This window comes from Chaetodon auriga, chromosome 11 (assembly GCF_051107435.1).
Source record: "Chaetodon auriga isolate fChaAug3 chromosome 11, fChaAug3.hap1, whole genome shotgun sequence".
Lineage (NCBI taxonomy): Eukaryota > Metazoa > Chordata > Actinopteri > Chaetodontiformes > Chaetodontidae > Chaetodon > Chaetodon auriga.
The window spans coordinates 7344426-7362834 of record NC_135084.1 but is presented as its reverse complement, the minus strand read 5'-3'; the positions used below and the strand labels follow the sequence as shown (position 1 = coordinate 7362834).

Below are 18409 nucleotides of genomic sequence, written 5' to 3'. Positions count from 1 at the left end.
TGCTCTGAGGCTAGACGACATGCCTGTACGCCTGACACGAGTCGTGCTCCGACCCCTGAGAACCTGCTCTCAAGCTCTTGGAGCATTCTAATGAGGACTGGAAAAAACAATCTCTTCCTGAGCTGAAGTCTGAGCTTGTGTTATGAGATGAGTCAACTACATAGACGTCCAGACTTTTCTGCTTCCTCTGTAGACTAGTACAATGTTCCCCAATACCAAGGCCATCACATGTGGCCTTTGTCCTGTCATCCATCTCCACAGCCATCTCTGAGGTGTGATGATCTTTGAGTGTGTCATGCACTGCAGTTTTAAACTTCTACTACTACTTCTTGGGCCAAGCCAACACTTTCTCTTTGCAAATAGTCGCTCAGGCCCTGTGTGACAGAAAGCAGATTTTGGAACATCACTAGCATGTAGATGGTGGCAAATCAGAAAAGCTTTTCCTGCAGTCCCAAGGGTGTTGAGATGTTCTGAAGGGTCTAGATCACAGCAGGGAAGTTTTCCAGGATGACTTTGATAGAGTCAACCTGGCGTGCCCTGTGACTCATGGACAACTGGACAACTTCTCCCTCCCCAGTGCCAAGCTGTTTCTTCAAAGCTTTCAATTTGTCATGACTGACTAGTGATGTGTTGAAGAAAGCATAGACACTCGGCAGCAGATCAAAGTCACAGGCTTCAGGGACAGTTTTGCAAGTGTGGCAAAGGACCAGATTGAGTTCATGGGCTGAGCAATGGACATTGCTTCAGGATGTTTTTGTCTAAAACTAGCTTTACCCCCCCCCATTCATAACTGAGGTGCCACCAAATGTTTGAGCAACACATGTGAGATGTTACTATCCATGTTTGACAAGCTGCTCCTCTATGGTGTCAGTAATGGTGTTGGCATCAAATGTATTAAACTTACAAATTCCAAGGAATCCCTTCATTATCCTCCCTGGCAGAGCAGCTTTGGATCATCTTGTTTTGGTGTGATGGTGAGATGTAGCTAGTATGTGATGGAGGTCTGAATGTTTGTCAAATGGATCAAAAGTTGCTGCATGCACTGCGTGCCTCGGTTATCATGATCTTTTTCCTCATTGTGATCCCGAAAAGCAGTCCCCTGTTTCCCCAGTACGGTCATCACTGCGACTATACGTTGAAGAAATTCCCTCCGTTCAGCAGCTTAACTGATATTTGCTGCTTGTAGCTCTGTTAGATTGCCATGGACTCTTCCAGGACATCACTGAGGCCTTACATATAGTGGAACTCTCATACTCCCTGAAGGAATCTAGGCCTCCCTTCCAGTTAGTCTACACCATATTGATGAGGGAATCTTTTTGGTCTCTCAGTTGTTCTGGTTTTGCATAGAGCCTGCACATCAAGCAAAATACTACATTTTTCTGTACAGAGTATTCCAGCCTCTCAAACCAGCTCTGTTGTAGGCCAAATTGACCATGTGGGAGACTGTAATTCTTCACTTGCATTGGCCCTGTTTGTGGAGTCCCTAAGTCAAGTGCTTTGGCTACATGTCTATCTGTACCTGACGCCCCCTGGCTCTTCTCTCCCTCATATATCCTGCCTTTTTCCTCTCTGACTTCAGTCTCCTCTAGCAGCTCTCTCTCATCTCTCGTCTCTCCTTCCTCTGTGTTTCCTGGCTCATCTGTATCTGGAGGCAAAACACGAGCGTTACCATCAACAACCAAGTTCATGAGCTCCCACAATGACAAATTATTGAAATAAATTACATGTGCACCTTGCATCGATGCGTATCATTCTCAGATAGTGTCATGCTACTACTATGAAATGATCTTATGTAGTTGCTCGCTCCATCTCGACCTGTTTATCTCACATAGAATATCTTCTGTTTATATAATGGCTATGCCAACCAGCCGCTGGTGGACAGCTATCTTGCAAAGCAAACTATGCCTATAGTACATTTCCTGAATGTAGAGTTAGTTGTCACATGCTTGTAAAAGGGATTGATACTCTTCTAACCACTTTTGCATCACTGTCGGCTGCTGCTGCAACTTTCTAAAGGAAGAAACCAACAGCATCAGCCTCTCAGAGCCTTGCAGCAATGCTGTTGCCGCTCATCAGACCTCAGAATTCCCTGATTGCAATAATCAGCGCAGTGGCTTTTTTTTTTTTTTTAAAGGCATTGTAAGGTCTGACTGTTGTCCAGGGCTGTCAACGCTCTTTGCTGTAATGTTAGACAGCCGGGAACGTATTAGCAGTAGTTTGATAGCAAACTAACTATCTTGCTAACTGCTGCTGTCCGTTATTAATGGGACAATGATTTGCATGATTTATTCAAAAGGCATCTGTGCACCATCGAGTCACACGAATGTCTACAAACCGTGTTTCTTTTGCAGAACAGTTTCTACTCTGGCAGGAGGCACTGTGCAACATGTATATGTGTGTTACACTACAGGTTAACTTATAACATATGCCACAGTATGAGGGTACAACAAGGTAGCACTGATCAACAGAACAAGCCCTCTGGTTCTTGGAAACTCACAGCCTCCAAAAATATTGTGGGGTTTGGCAAATTCACACAGGGCTGAACATCCGTCTTTGACTCTAAGACTAAGATTTTACTCTGACAGTTTTGTCCTCAGCACATTGTCAGTGAGGACACAGTTGAACAAGAGACCAGATGTTAGGCCTACTCACTGTAACAAAACATATCTAAACCCTGAAACCACAAATCTGCTTTAATTGAGTCATATTTCTTACTGTTGTGTGTGAAAGTGCAACAGAAATACAGAGTCAGACATCATTCATGTCTGGGGTTCTCTGCTGAGCTGTCCATGTATATGTTTTTGCCTGATAATCGCTTGATAATCATTTCCAGTACTGAAACATCCCTTGCCTGCAGTTGTGTTGATGAAGAAAATGCATTGTGTAAGCGCAGTGAGGCTCCATATGGGTCTGCTTTATGACACTGATCCAAGTAGAAAATGATGATTCTCATAAAAGTTAAAGCTCTGACAGCTGAGGCAACAAAAAGGGAGCTTTTACACTTAACAACTCAGGACAAATTACTTGTTTGAATAATGAAAAAAGTCAGTGCCATTAGTATGGCCTGTGCTTTTAATAGCTCCGCCTGCCACCTTCCCTCTTCATCAGTTAAGGGCTGTGACTAAAAGATAATTCTTTTCATTATTTCCTTGACACAGTGAGTGGGTAACAGTCCTATGTCTTTATCTCCAGGGGGAAGGAGTTTGGTCATGACGTAGACCTTATCGTGACTACACCTCAGCTGGGGAAGGAAGAGAGTCTGCTACCCAGCATTATTAATAGACTGAAAAAGCAAGTGAGTATGCTGTACTGTTTTTGGAAAGAAATCAGGATTGTGTGGCTCAAAATCATTTGTGAATAGAATTTGTCCTTTTCCTACAATTTATATAATCGATAGGCAGTACTGCTTTAAGCACATATCATTTCATTTCATCATTTAAATGTACTTTGGAAAAACAGAAATTGATTAAAGGCTAAGTTAAACATGTAGGTGCAATGTTGTGAGCAAAATGATAAACAGAGCACTGCAGCACTGCACTGTACTTTTGTGGTGCTTGAGTGTTACATCACAATGAGTTCAGAGCACTGTTTGAACACTGCTTTGCATTTAAGGTTAAACTACTGAAATTGGTTTAGAGTTTCACAGAACTAAAACTTAGGGGTCTTTCTGGCCATCTGTGTTCCCATATGCATAATCAAACACTTTTTAATTAAAGCTAACATATGTCCTATTGTTCTCCTTTGAAGAAAGATAAGAAGATACAGCAGACAGTGTACTGAAGGGGGACTCAAGAATCAATGTTCAGTCTACAAAACAATGCAGTCCTGTGCAACATAGCCTCCAACATAGAGTGAAGTGACACCTCTTGATGTGGTCTCAATACAAATCTAACATTTCAAACCTCATAAGGTAATATTAATTGCAAGGCTATGATATTTGATTGTATTATACTACACATTTGTCATTTGCATTAGCTATAAGAGTCTTAACATTACTTTAGACCTTGGTGCTACAGACATTTTGGAGGCAGCCCCCCATAACTACAGCGATGACAGAAATAGGCGGGTCATAAAAGTAAAAACTAAAGCCTTTAAGTGGATAATTAACAAGATGTATGACAGTTCGGATGAAAAAAAATCGAATCACTCATTCCACGTTTTACAGTCAAAGGCTTTGTCCATATTCTTTTGAAGGCTTTCTTCCGTGAAGTTGTTTCTAGAAACAAAAACAAAAAGCTCTGTCACTTATGTAACTAGGCTGTCAAGTAAGTTCCAAGTGCACATCTCCCTTCACAATATGCCACGGCAACATTAACTCAGAACCCCTCGTCAATGGACAGCGAGCGGAGCCAGTGGACGCTCTATACTCTGTACTTAGACAGTGATACACATAGTGAACCCTACCAGTCCAGGCAGAGACTTACACAGTGCACAGTGACACGGGAGGCTGTCTTTGACCCAAATAAGGAGGTGGTGTATTACGTGATCTTGTATTGATAACACTATTTAGACAAATGATAAAAAAAACTTGACAAATCCAAAAGTCATTTTCTAGGTGAAAATTGGAGGAATTTAAGGACATATCTCTGACTGCAGTTCATGTAGATTTCTTCAATAAAAAGGCATAAAATTGATTTTTCCATGGTTCATATCTGTGTCCTTGGACACTTACAGCAGCCTTTTTTTAAGTATAAAACTCTGAGAGAAAGGTGGGCCGTGGCTCTGCCGGTTCCGTTGCCTTAAATGGAAATAGATTGAGAAAGGGTAAATAAACCAGGTAAAAGTGAAATAGTACAATTTAGTAGGTTACTTTGAGAACTTTTAACTGCGCTCTCAAGGACCATCGGCAGCCCTGGAGTCTCCTTAATGGAAACTGGATCCTTTAATGGAAAATGTGGGGAAAAAAAAGGTGAGTGAGAGGAGAGAAAAAGGAGAGGATGAATGTGGATGACAGATGAGACAGACAGATAGCGACTGATTGAAGCAGAGTGAAAGTGAGTGGAGAGTGAGAATAGAGAGAAAATGTGGGAGTGAGGGATAAAACATCCAGACAGACAATGGTAATGGCAGGCTGTGTTTACATACACGTAATGGTTTAATTATTGACTGCACTCAATGACAATTATTTGCTGCTAATATCACAGTAATGTGACAAATATCAGTGCTCTCCAGAAGTGTCCAATTAAAACTCTGTGCGTGTAAACACATTTATCTAATTACATTAAACTGAGGTGTTAATCACTACAAACAGCAGTCCAACATGTTGATATTTACACCTTCTGCTTTTACCTCAACCAGCTCTCTGGCTTCACGAGTTGATGTGAGAATGGAAATTTCAATAACACCTTTTGCATGAAACGAAATTGAAAAATCCGAGTTAGTATAAAATGATTTGTTGTGTGCATGCGTAGATTCCGCCCCTGGGAGGGGGAGCTGCCAAGTCACTTCTGCTGGTTCACTTACACAGACATTGATTGGATTTGCAGTTAGATAAGTGGCAAACTTGAGTCAAAAGTGAATTATTTTTAATATAAAAATAGAAATGAAAATGGTTGTTTTTCATCCATGAATAATGAGTTTGCCGTTGAGATTCCTGAAGATCAGCAGACTTTAAGGCAGTAGTTCCTAAACTTCTTCTCTCCTGCTCTGAGGCTGAAAGAATGTCACACTGCCATTCAATGCATGTTCCCCATTTTTATTACCCTGTAACAGTTTTGAGGAGGCTAGGAATTAAAACAGTAGAATTTTATTAAAATTAATTTTCATTAAGAACAACATGAACTTTATATTTCCATGCTTCTTATTCGTTTATGTTGTGCAAATTAAAAGCGCAAGTTTAATTTTGCCTAAACTGTCACGTTTTACATTAAAAAACAAAACAAAACAAAAGCTCTTCTGTCATACTGAGAGCAAGCTCGAGACCAATGTAAGCTTTTTTTTTAGAGTGTGGTGCTTGATGTGCATCACCAGTTTTTCCTTTGTGTCCTGTCAAAAATACGCCTATTCTGTACTTTACATTGTCAGCTTAACAGTTTCTCTCAGCAGACATTTTGAATAGCCACAGCAGGAAAGGCACAGGTGGAACTAACTACAAAACCAAGGGCTTTTGTTATGAATTATTGCAATTCAGCAGATACTGTACACTTATGTTTGACAAGTCCAAACTCTGCTCTGAAGAAGGTCTCTTCAACTGTAGTTTCACTCTATATTATGACAAGTTATCATAAAATGCACTGACTGAAAGCTGAGGGCTATTTTTCTTAGTTAATAAAAGGTTTTAGAGATGTGTGAAAAGGGCTGTGGGTCAGTGTAATCATTCCTCCTCTCTGTACTGTCTATGATGCATGGAAAAGATTGGCACTATGTAAGATGGGAGCCTAAATCTACAATTATTTTGCTTTTGCCAAAGGTAGTATGAGACGTCAGCAGCCTGAGTTAGTCTGCAATGGAATGAAAGAAGCCAGTGTCCCAGTGCACAGGGCTTCTGCAAGAAACACATCTGGCAAGAAAGTCGAACCTGGCTCAGCCGTGATGTCATCCAGTATTGGCCAATCAGATACATGCACATTCCTGGGAAATTACTTTGCAATATGAATTCCTTATCTCTACTGCTCACTGAGTAGCATTGCAACAAAAGATAATAATTGTCACCACGATAACTTTCATGATAAATTTGATTGTCCCACCAACACAGCTCCTCGCATTCAAACAGCACTAAACACTAAAACAGTAGAAAATGAGAACCAGCTTGAATGGACAGCTGCACTGATTAAAATAGAAGCATGGCTGTTCTGTCAGATGGACAACTGAAAGTTGCTGAAACACCCCTTATGTTGAACTTTGAAAAGCATTTTGCCCATTTCTTACAGTGTAGTCAATCAACGAAGGGAGCACCTCATGGCCTCTATGGCCAGCAGGAGTTATTACAGTAACCAGTAATTATACTTTCCGTCTAGATACGGCATGTTTATATTGTGTTTAGATATACAGCACTTATATCTTAAATATGAGTGCAGTGGCTCTTCTGTTGTCCACAGATGACACACCAGCCACTCCAATGAGATTAAGTCAGCCTTCAGAGCAGCTTTGCCTCAGTAAAATGCCTATATATGTAAAGTCTCGTATAATTAGTGTCATGCGGGCAAACTGAACATGATGTCACAGCAAAACTGAATCTCCAAAGGCCAATGCAAACACTCGGAGAACGGAGAATATTGAGTAGAAAAAATGTGCAGTGCATGACATTCTGTGAAAAGAATGAGGATGTGGAAGGACTTTTCTTTGTCAACACGGTTTCCTCCGTCTGATAAATGCGTAGTTGGAGAGGGTCATGAGAGGAGACAAGTGTTTGATGAAGAGCAGGACAGCGCTGCCTCGTCTGGCTGTCGGCTTCTTTTTGTCATCACCAGGTTTAAAAATAAATCCCTCCGTCCACTCTTCCATCCACACCTCCACATGCCTCCGCTCCTTCAGCGGCCCATCCTGACGATAATTACCTCCTACTTACTGTATGTTATCGGGGAGAGCTCTCACCACTTGCAGCCACTTATGCTTGCTATAGGTAGAGGGAATGAGGTGAAGCTGTGAAAGTATGTGTGAATGTGCGGGGATGAGGAGGTAGAATGGACGTGAGACAGTGAATTAGGCGGGTAGGGCAGGTGTTGAAAAGGCTTTAGGAGCCTAAGTGGGGACAGCGTGATACTGGAAGCTTTCTTCTAAGCCGGGTGGATGGAATAGGGATGCAGAGGGGACAGGTCTGCGGGGACGAGGACACAAGAGACAATGATTAAATGGGGGTAGCAGAGGTTGACTCTAAGTCGTGTAACCTTGTCATCCGCAATCAAGCCCCTGGGGGCCCACGTGTCTTCACTCAGGCCTAATATCATGGGCAGTCCTTGCACCCCCCTCGCATCCCTTCAGCACCCCTCCTCAGCCTGCAGGGAGTTAAAAATACATCTATCTGGAAACGTCCTTGTAAAAACGGGTTCATCATTTTTTTTCTCCCCCCCCCCGTCGCCCCTGCTGATATTCTGAAAGCATAACTTGGGGGCAGAGGCAAGGTCAGCCACCAGCTTCTGTGGCAGACAGATGAGATTCAGCTTGGCCCTGGTAATAGCAACAGAGAGACGGAGAGGGCCATGTTTCATCCTCCATCCATCTATCATCTCTGTCTCTAAATACTGTATAAATGCTGCTTCCCGAAGGCCGTGCTCTCTATGCATCGCCACCATTATAATACCATTCAGCTCAGGCTTTATTGTTCTGCATTTGGTCTGAGTCAATGTGGTTAATGCTCGGAGAGCTTTTCCTTTGGCTGAATAAGTGATTCAGGCAGAGTTGCCCATACAACTCAGGTTGGCTTGCAGTCACAGAGAGATGTAACTAAAATGGGAGCGGTAAAGGCTATTTTGACTGACATTGAGAGGACGCACATACAGACACACAAACCAGCGTGCTTTAATTTCAGCAATCAGTCTCTTTCATTTCGGCAAAGCTCCATATCAAAGTCAAAGCGCGGTTGAAACGGTCCTAGCTAACTCACGCTAATCTGTGACTTGAAGGCGACTTTTGAAGTCTCTTTCTGCGAGTCAGAGAGAATGTGAGATGAGATGAGAGCGCCACGCGCCCCTGACAACATCGCGCTCGTCCTCCGGATGCAGGTGGCCACGTTGGCTGCTGCGATCACTCATCTTGCTCTCTCAAGAAAAGGCCCTGAGTAAATAGTCAAATTGAAAAACTAAAAGCTTTTAGATCACAATTTCAAAAGCCGTGTTCTCTTGACTTTTTTTTCTCAGCGCTCAGGGGCGAAGCTTTGGGGGAAAGATTATCTTCCTGCTGTCCTCCTCTGTAATTCCCTCTGTAAACAGTTCTGGTGGAATAAGCTTACTCTCAGATGCTCGCTGACATTACCTGCTGCGTAGGAGATGATTACAGAGCACTATTGGGCTAAACAGCCCCCGGCCATGCTGAGACGGGGAACTTCATGACATCCTGTTTTTATGGCGGATTTGTGAGTGTATGTGTGTCAGAAAGAGAGAGACTGAGAGAAAGCAGAGCGACTGCAGTACGTGTGTAGGCAGAAGGGCCACAAACCTCATCGAACGAAGGGCGTCCATATCCAGGTATTTAATGGTCTGTGCAACTGTCATCATAACTCATTGATACTTCTCTCTGAAGGCATCAAAATGATTCAGGGCTGAGAGGAATGCACTGCCAGGAGGGACTGAAATACCCACCAGAATAAGAAGTGACCTACATTTGCGGCCTCGTGTATGAGATGGGTTGCAGACCTTCTCCCACAACTTGTCTCAAGTGTGGCTCGTGGGGATTTTAATTTCAGATTAGTCAGTGTTTAAGTGCTTTTGATGCTGTCATTCTGGCCTCATTATCTAAGTGGGGACTGTCAGTGCCTTCAGCTAAGCTATTACTGAATGTAAAGGGAACTTTAAGAATCCCTCTCCCTGCCCATTACTGGAAGGTGAATGGTTACCTGTAATTGCAGAGGGAGAGCATTCCAGGGGTGCAGCAGAGGGCAACGTCAAGAATTTTTGCCTGCGATTGCACGACAAATGAGTCGACCCTTGAAGATAATTAGAGGAGGAAATGTGAGGAGGGCTGACTTCTTGGAGATCTGCTCCCTGTGGGTCCCTCAAGATTTTCACGACCAACGCCTTGGATTTCTCACTAGCTGCTCTCTCGGTGACTTCTCGGAAGCACCGTCCTCGTCTGATTGTGCAGTTTGACGGTTGGGCAGGACTGTTTATTCGGGCTGTGCTGACAAGGTGTTTAATGTTTTGTGATTAACCTCAGTCATTGGCTGGACAGACAGAGTAGCTGCTCGCTGCACTGGCTTCCCCAATTATTGCTCTTTAAGGAGAGTGCAGCAGATTTATGGCCAGTGAGAGGAGAGTAGTATCCCAACAATTACGCCGGGCGCTAGAATTAAATTGACAATTTGTAATCTTAATCGCCTTAACACTCCTGCATCCAGGGAGAAGCATAATCAGCCAGGCCTAGGCCCGGAGGAAATCAATTCAAAGACTCCCTGTCTTGTTCCCCTCTCTCCCGTTCTGTCTTCCTCTCCTTCTCCTCGTCCACCTACCTCTTACTTTTTCTTACAGGTTGAACGCTTTGTTCTCCTGCTCTCTCACACTCACCCCATTTCACTCTTTTCTCCACTTATGGCTTTGTTTCTCATCAGTGGCCCTCTCTCTCTCTCTCTCTCCAACACACTGACATCTTACTTGGCAGAGATTTCCATTGTCTAAGGAGTGGAACCATTTACCAGGGAATGGGCTTCAGCCACCTAGTATGGCTGACTGGAGGCTCGTCTCTCTATTGGATCTTACACTCAGCCATCCCCTTTTTTCACCACATCGGGCTCAAACTGGACTGATGTCAGGTCTGACCAGTTGTTCACATAGTGGTCCATGTCCTGTTACTGGCATCCATAGGCCTTAGAGCTACCTGGTCTCGGCCATGACAGAAGTTGTTTTTTTTCTTCAAGCTTAATTGAACTAATTAAGTTGACTTTGCTCCTGATTTCATCAGTGAGTAGATTCCATCAATGTATTCATGCTATAAGTATAAACATGACTGACTGCAATACTTCAGAGCCAGTAGCAGTAAAAATATGAAAAATCATGTGCAGTACAAATATATGCTAAAAGGGAGAATTTCCAAAAAGCAGTGAAAATTTTTACATTAACAAAGTGGAAACACGAGTCTGCAGCAGGAGTCAGCAATTAGATTTAACTGTGGGTCGCTTAGGCCAATATAGTTTTACAGGCTTGGTGGAGATGCAGCTCTATATGTTCTCTCTGTTTGTCTATAGACACAGCAGTCTTTGAAACTACATGGCAACGTCTCAATGACAATGTTAACATGGTGATTTGTAGTAGGTGTGATGTTTACCACGTTCACTGACTCGCTAATTAGCACAAAGCAGAGGTGAGGCTAATGGGAATGTCAGAAAGTCAGAGTTGTTCGAATTTAGAATGTCTGTACCAATTATAACGGCGTTTCATCCACTCTTCACTACAAAAAAAAGAAAAAAAAAGCAATGATTAATGTTCCACAAATTAGATCCACCGGACATCACCTATTCAAAATCCCACTCACTGTTTAAAGATGGCAGATATCCAGTGTCGTTTAAAGAAACATAACCTTAGCTAACCACTTTCAACTTTTATGCCCAACATTATGAAGAATCTGGTTTTCAAGAAACCCGGAACATTTAGTAAGAAGTGGTCAGCATTCTGTCACAACCACAGCACTGAAAACCGTGTGTTGAGATTTTAAACGTACTTATGATGAACCCAGAAACTGGGCAGTGCTGTGTGAAAGGGCTGCTGCATTAAATTACAGCTGATCCCAACATTTTTACAAGGTTTCAAGTAAAAGGCTGATTTTTTAGTGGCTATACTCTCATCCTACCTGTCAAATAAAGGAAAAGTGACTTTGGTGTACTTAAAGGCTCAGCTCTGGGTAAGACAGTGGGGGCAATAGTGCTCTTTGTCTGCCAGACTGGCAATAGTCAGCCATTTCATCCTTTCTTCTTCTACTCTCTTCCTTAAGTATACTAATGAAAATAACATCACTTTGTGGCAGATATACAGGCCTGAATGTCATCAAACCTCCTGCAGCCTATCTGTGGTAATAGAGAAGTTGTTTTGATTGCCTGGGCAGAAGTGACTCTAATGGTCTCAAATAACATCAGGCCATGAACTGAAGCAATTTACTGTAATTGGGCTTTTTGATCCAAGTTCAAACCATGAGCAGTATTCCGGTAACTCAGTCTTTTAAACACAAATTAAAAAAATGGCTCCTGCCAGTCAGTGACACAGAGATAAGCGTGCAGGCTTTTGATAGCCTCTCATCTTAATCACCATAATGCAAACAAGGCATGACTCAAGTCTGGCAAAAGCCTCAGTGCTTTGGTCCAGCACTAAGAGACCACATTACTCTGAATATGGTGTCCTTACTTTGGTGTCAGTTTGGGAATTGATGAGTTATTTGATGCATTTAAGGCTGATCAGTACCTTGCCCACAGATTATGCTCCAGTACTTTTAACCTTCTTTGTGCCAGTGTGAAGGCTCTGATCCTCAGATCAGGCTCTTTTTGGCTGCTCTGAAGTCTGGGCTAAAGATGAAAGGTGACCGGCTTATTGCTGACAGGGCCCCTGGGTGCCCACTTGAGAAAGATTGGACTGGCTGTCCTCCTTAAAGTCACTTGCCAAGACCCACGCAAAATGGCTTTTTCAGAATTTCAGCTGCATTACTTATTTAATGATACTATTTAAGCTGTCATCATCAAGTGTAACAAAAATAAATTTATTAATAGTTATATGGAATATTTTTTGTGTATCTTTTGTATCTGAAAAGATCTACATTTATAACATACAGTAAACCCAGTAAAGATTATTAATTTCTACTGGTATCCATGCTGAGACACTTCATTTTTCTCTTCCCCAGGGCATTCTGCTGTTCTGTGATTACCAGGCCTCCACCTTTGATATGTCAAAGCTTCCCAGCTGCAGGTTTGAGGCCATGGATCACTTTGCAAAGTGCTTCCTGATTCTACGGCTGGAGGGTGGCCAAGTGGAGGGGGGTCTCCACACTGCCGAGGGGGACAGCAGGGGCTGGAGGGCAGTGCGCGTGGACCTGGTGTCGCCACCTATGGATCGTTACGCCTTTACTCTCCTGGGCTGGTCGGGCTCCAGGGTATGAAGGATTATACTGAGTGAATGACAGTGAGCAGTAGCTGCAGGTCAAATCCATGGGTTTAAAAAAAAAATAGAAAAAAGCAGATGATACTGTATTTCATGATGAATCATTCCACATGTATGCCAAGACAATGTGATGTTTTGACACAAGAACAACATCAAGGTTGCCTGTATTTTGCTAAATAGGGGTTTAATTAATTTCTTAAATCGGGTTCTAAAGACACACACATTTACAACAGCCACTAACCTTCAAAAGAATCCTGAAAGATATTAAAATGAATACAAACTCATATGCAAGTAATACATGAAAATATGTGCGATATAAAACCTCTTCTTTTGAATGGGATGAAAAGGAATTAAGTCCTTCAGGAAGAAAGTAATGCATTCAGGTACCACTGTTTCCATTCAATGCCATAAAACAGACAAAGAAAGCAGATATTTAGTTTCAGCCTATCGATTTTTCTCTTCCACAGCAGTTTGAGAGAGACCTGAGGAGATTCGCTCGAGTGGAGCGGCAGATGCTTCTGGACAACCACTGCCTGTACGACAAAAACAAGGTACGAAGTGCAGCCTTAGATACGCACGTCGGATAAAAACTTGCAAAAAGGCAGTGAAGATGACCACATTAGTCACAACATCGTGCACCAAAACTGATCAAACTCCAGAGTTAATGTCTCAACACAGACTGATGGAATGTGGTTCAGTGTTTTAGCTGCAATATGCTCAAATCTTAACAAGCTTTTGCAGCAACAAAAAGTATCAAATCATCCACAGAAGCGGCTTCAGCACAGTCCACATCTCTGCTTTGCATCATTTGCTCAATATGTTTCAAACTCTGATATTTTCAGCCGAAGATGCCGAAACCTCCAAAAGAAAAAAAAGAAAACCATAAACAGCCCACCACACAAGCTGCAAATGGAGAGCGTTCATTAAAAATCTTCTGCTCAGAATACGTGTTTGGGATTTCATAGTGGATTTTGAGATAAGTATCACTTAAAGGGTATTTATACTGAACTGGAGCTTGCTATGGCTACCAATGCAAGCAAAAAGCATTCGCCAAATAACACATTTATTCAAACGGGCTGAGAGAGGCGTGTTATTTTGGAGAGTTATTACAGATTGTATTTCTCTCGAGCTTTAATTGGCCACTTCATTTCAATGTGAGAAGCTTTTCTGTCTGTGTGCTTTCACTACAATTAAGGCTAACCAGAGGCAGTTCAGTCGGATGGCATTTCTTTTGTTGCAAGTTAGTTTTAAAATATAGGCCTGTGAATTTTTTTGGGGGGGGAGGGTTTGCATATTTTTCCACTTCTCTTAAAGTGGTGGGCTGAATAATGCAGCATAGTATTTTGCTGTCTTGGTCACATTGTGCTGTTGTGCAGCTTTGTGATTATAGGCAACCAAATACACACATCTAAAGTGGCTTTGAAATCAAACTGAACTGCCATTTCATTTCACTTCATTCTCTCAGCTGGACATTGTCTTCATGTTAGCTGATTTCCTGTTCTTTTGTTTTGCCCAAACCAGCAATGAGCGACATATCCGTCCCACCAACCCCATTTTCAGTTGGCTTGGAAGTTCTGGTAATGGTGCAACATTAAAGTTTTTCACATTCAAAGAGATTTTGTCAAGCAGGATAACAATAATTTTACTGAAACGGTCAAAAAAAAGTAAGGAGTAAGGACGGGTGTGTGGTTGGGTGGGGCAGTGATGGAGAAAGGAGGGTGTCTGGTGGATAAGTGTAGAAAATCACTGAAAAGCCTGAGAAAACAGAAATGTGGCTGGAGAGGAGGAACAGGGAGACATGCTGTGACAGATGTGCAGATTATTTTGAGGACTTGCACAGCTGCATCGATCTCATCCAACCTATCTTATCTAACTTATTTTATGGAAGCTGGCTCGGTGGCCAGCAATAGTGAGCTATTATATCTTAAGGTAAAACATCAAGGCATTGCGCCACACATATTAATGTATGACACAATGCCTGTCTGTTACACCAACTGGATCATCACTGACAATCCTGGAAAAGGAAAAATAATGTGAACAGCCAAACAAACAAACAAAAAAAGGATCTGAGCAATAAATGCTAGTTGAGCACTCAGGCTTGCAGTGTGACTGTGACCTCAGTGTGTGCGCATCAATCTGGATTGTGGTTTATTGATCAAAGGTTTGGTCCTCAAAGGTTTTTTTTTAGTTTAGGGCCACTGTGTTGGAATACCACGAAGCTTTGACAAATGATCTTAAATTATTTGGAGCTATAGGTGCTCCCACTCTGAGCGAGCAGAAAGGTGATTCTGGAGCGAAAACAACATTTTTAATTATAGCACGGCGCCTAATGGGAGGTGGGCAGGGTTTGGAGGGGTGGATCCAGCGCAGCGCTCCGTCGCACACACTCACAAGTGAAAGTGCCGCATGCATGACTTCATCAGAGCAAGTTGAGCGAACAGACCACATCTTCATTTTTCAATATATGAAAGCACAAGCTTGTTAATGTAAACGTAATTACATTGGGGAGACATTTCCAAATTAAATAAGCGCAACCTTGCCGTACACAGTGGTGAAAAAAAGGCACACAGGAAAGGAATGAAAAACTATTTACAGCATAACTCTTGCAATTTAATCACTAATTAACTCTTTGTTTGCCTGCAATGCAAGAGCTAATTAGGTTTTGTTCAGGAACATCTTGTCTTTGTTGGAACTATGTACTTAACTGGCTTCAGGAGGGATGAAACAGTGGGGAGGTGTGTTTCCATCCAGCCGCTCAAAGTCTCATGTAGTGGTGGTAATGTTACCATGTTAGGATGGGCTGTCATAATGGGTAACTTGTGATAAAGTCAGGCCTTGAGTTGTGCCACACGAGATATAGTTTGCCATGCAGGGAAGTCAGTTTCCACATGTGACAGTTTTGACAACAGGTGTGACAGGCGGGGGTGACAGGTGTCAGTGATTTTTACATTTTCCATGCAGAGAGCAACACGTCAGGGAGTAAGATTATCAGAAATTATAATCAGGGGAAAGCTGATTGATACTGAGAGCGGGAGGCCAAAAGAATGCACGTTTGTGTGAAATGTGCTGATCAATCAAAGGCACTATGGTTATTTATTTCTGCTTTACAATTTCATCTCGTCCTGAGCCAGTGAGTCAAATAGTGTGGTGGCAGAACATCATCATCAATCATTTAAGTCATTTATTTGTAATGACTGGAGTAACCACCAGGAAGGGAAGTGTCTGAAACAAGAAGAGAGGTGCGGATTTCAGAATAAAACAAGGAACAAAGAATAAATGACGTGAGGCAGAGCGAGACATCTCATTATTAGGCAACGATTCATTCGTCTCATGCCTGCTTCTCAGATGAATGCGAAGCTCTGCTGCTGGAGTTTGATGTCACTATAAATGTAGATCTCTTTGGGTTTTGGACTGTTGGTCAGACGAAGTAAGCATTTATTTAGCAGTTACTTTCTCTGGCATGTCGTAGTCTCAATGATTCATTGATATTTTTAGCCATGCAGAGAAGTCATTTTCCACCTGTGAAATCAGTTTTGACAACATGTGTGATGAGCTGGGAGGCAGGGGTGACAGGTGGCACGCATTTCTCCATTTTCCACAGAGAGCAACAAGTGAGGAGTTATGAATATCATGTCATATAATTCAGATTTAGCTAACTGAAACCTAACAAATGCAGGTTTGCTTGAAACGTGTTAATCACTGAAGCCACCTGCAGTCTTTGTATTAAATCATTTGCAAGTCGTACGTCATCTGGCTTTGCACAGCCTCAGCTTCCTTTAATCCACTCGGCTCTCTGATTTACAGCTATCAGACAGTGAAATATACCCCTGAAAGCACAAGTGCGTGAGTGTAAACTTAAAAAAAGATTGACAGGACTCTTCAGCTGAAGGACTCAATTATTCAGCAGGGAAAAGTTTATAGTACTGACAAGATGACAGCAAAAATTCCAGGGAACCATCCATCTTTGTGACAGGCATCTCCGAGGCTCGTGTTTATCCTATCCTTGCGACTTTTCATTGCATCCTGTAAAGCAGCCCCGGCTCATTTCCAATGCATAAGGCAGAGTGTTTGAGTTGCGAGCGGAGCGGGACAAGGGTGTAAGGCGTATCAGCGCCCGGATCGACAGGGGAGACACCCTGTCACCGCGATGTCCCGTCAGCTGCTCCCTGGGGACAGAGGTCAGAGTCGGTGGGATCACTGGGTGGCAGCTTCCTGACAGATATTATACACAACCAGCCATCTCAGATGGTGTTTATTCAAATGCAAGGGCAGAACCAGGCTTGCTGACAGTGCAGCCATCCGTGCATTGGACTGGACAGGGGGAAATCTCTCTCTCTCTCTCTCTCTCTCTCTCTCACACACACACGCACACACGCACGCACACACACACTCGTTCCTGCAGAAACCCTGCATGTGTTTGCCTGAGTTTGATGAAGTAAGAAGGTACGTCAAGCACTTTGAAGAAAAGTAGATTCTGTAAAGTGAGAAGGGTGAGGAAATGAGACCACAACAGGAGATTTACAGCAGACAACTATCAGCCCGTTGGAGATTTAAAAGTGCAGTGAGAGGCCAAACTATTTATGCACGCACACTCGCTCATTTAAGCAGCGCCATCACTTCCCAGGCTAGTTTCAAGGTCAGCAGAAAGCTTAACGGGGCACATTCAGACAGAATCACACAACAGTGTGACCCGTTTTTCATTCTCCGCTCCACATCACAGCCGTAATTAACGTAATGAAGATCAATTAAGTGTCCCGGTGTCTGTCCTGTCACTGCCTGCACACAACGCTGGCTGTTCCCTGTGTTCGCCCTGGGCAGGAGAGGAGGAGCGTCCCACCATTAATTGGTTCGACGTATGGCTGAGGACGATGTGATAATGGCGCTTTCATCTTTTTTGTGTCTCCTCTAATTGGCCAGTAGTTTTGGAGAGTTTCTCGTGTGACTTGTGTCAAAGAAACAGGGGAGCGATGAGGACTGATGTCTGATTAAAGGGGTGTCATCCCAGCTAAGGACCAAAGGCGGTCATTTAGAGGACTTTAATCTTGTGGGCTTCAGAGAGGCTCTCAAAGGATACAAGCTGGTCTCTGTCTTATTATAAAATGCTTAAAAAAAGATTATAGGGCTATACTGAAGCTAATGATCTCCTCCCAATTAAGAACAGGCTCATGGGGAATCGCTGTGGGAGGGGACTTGTCAGCTGTCACACTGGGGCACGCTGACTTGGGGTTCACGCACACCAAACATGATTCCACTTTGAAGCGTTTACTGTGATTCAATTTGCTTGCACAGGTGAAAATGATGTCATTTGAACACAGGTGACACCAAAGGAGCAGCAGTGAAATGGCTGAAAGTGCAGGTTGTGCTCCATAGAGGGAACATTATCCAAACCAATTACAGGGAATGACCCCACAACACAAGGCTTTATGGGCATCAGGAGATGTGTGTTGACAGCTGCAGTTCCGCGTGCTCATAAAGCCTCGCATAACAAAATGAACAGACTATAACCTGTGTCGAGAGTATGAGCTCCTTGAAAGGAAACACAGCTGTATTGAGATGCTAAGCTACGTTTGTTTCTCCTCCACCATTTCCCCCTCTGCTTTTCTTCTTGCTGCTAAATCTTCTAAACCGACAGAGTGACAGATTACAAACACTGCGGTCCTGACAGTCCAAGGAAATCA

General features: G+C 42.9%; 1 protein-coding gene across 1 annotated transcript in view; it reads left to right on the top strand.

Moving 5' to 3' along the window:
• dntt (deoxynucleotidyltransferase, terminal) overlaps nucleotides 1-18409 on the top strand; it is a 77092-nt gene that overhangs the window by 35201 nt on the left and 23482 nt on the right. The window contains exons 8-10 of the mRNA XM_076743614.1: nucleotides 3193-3295; nucleotides 12475-12723; nucleotides 13199-13282. Coding sequence (XP_076599729.1) covers nucleotides 3193-3295; nucleotides 12475-12723; nucleotides 13199-13282 — 436 coding nt within the window. The remainder of the gene's footprint in view (nucleotides 1-3192; nucleotides 3296-12474; nucleotides 12724-13198; nucleotides 13283-18409) is intronic.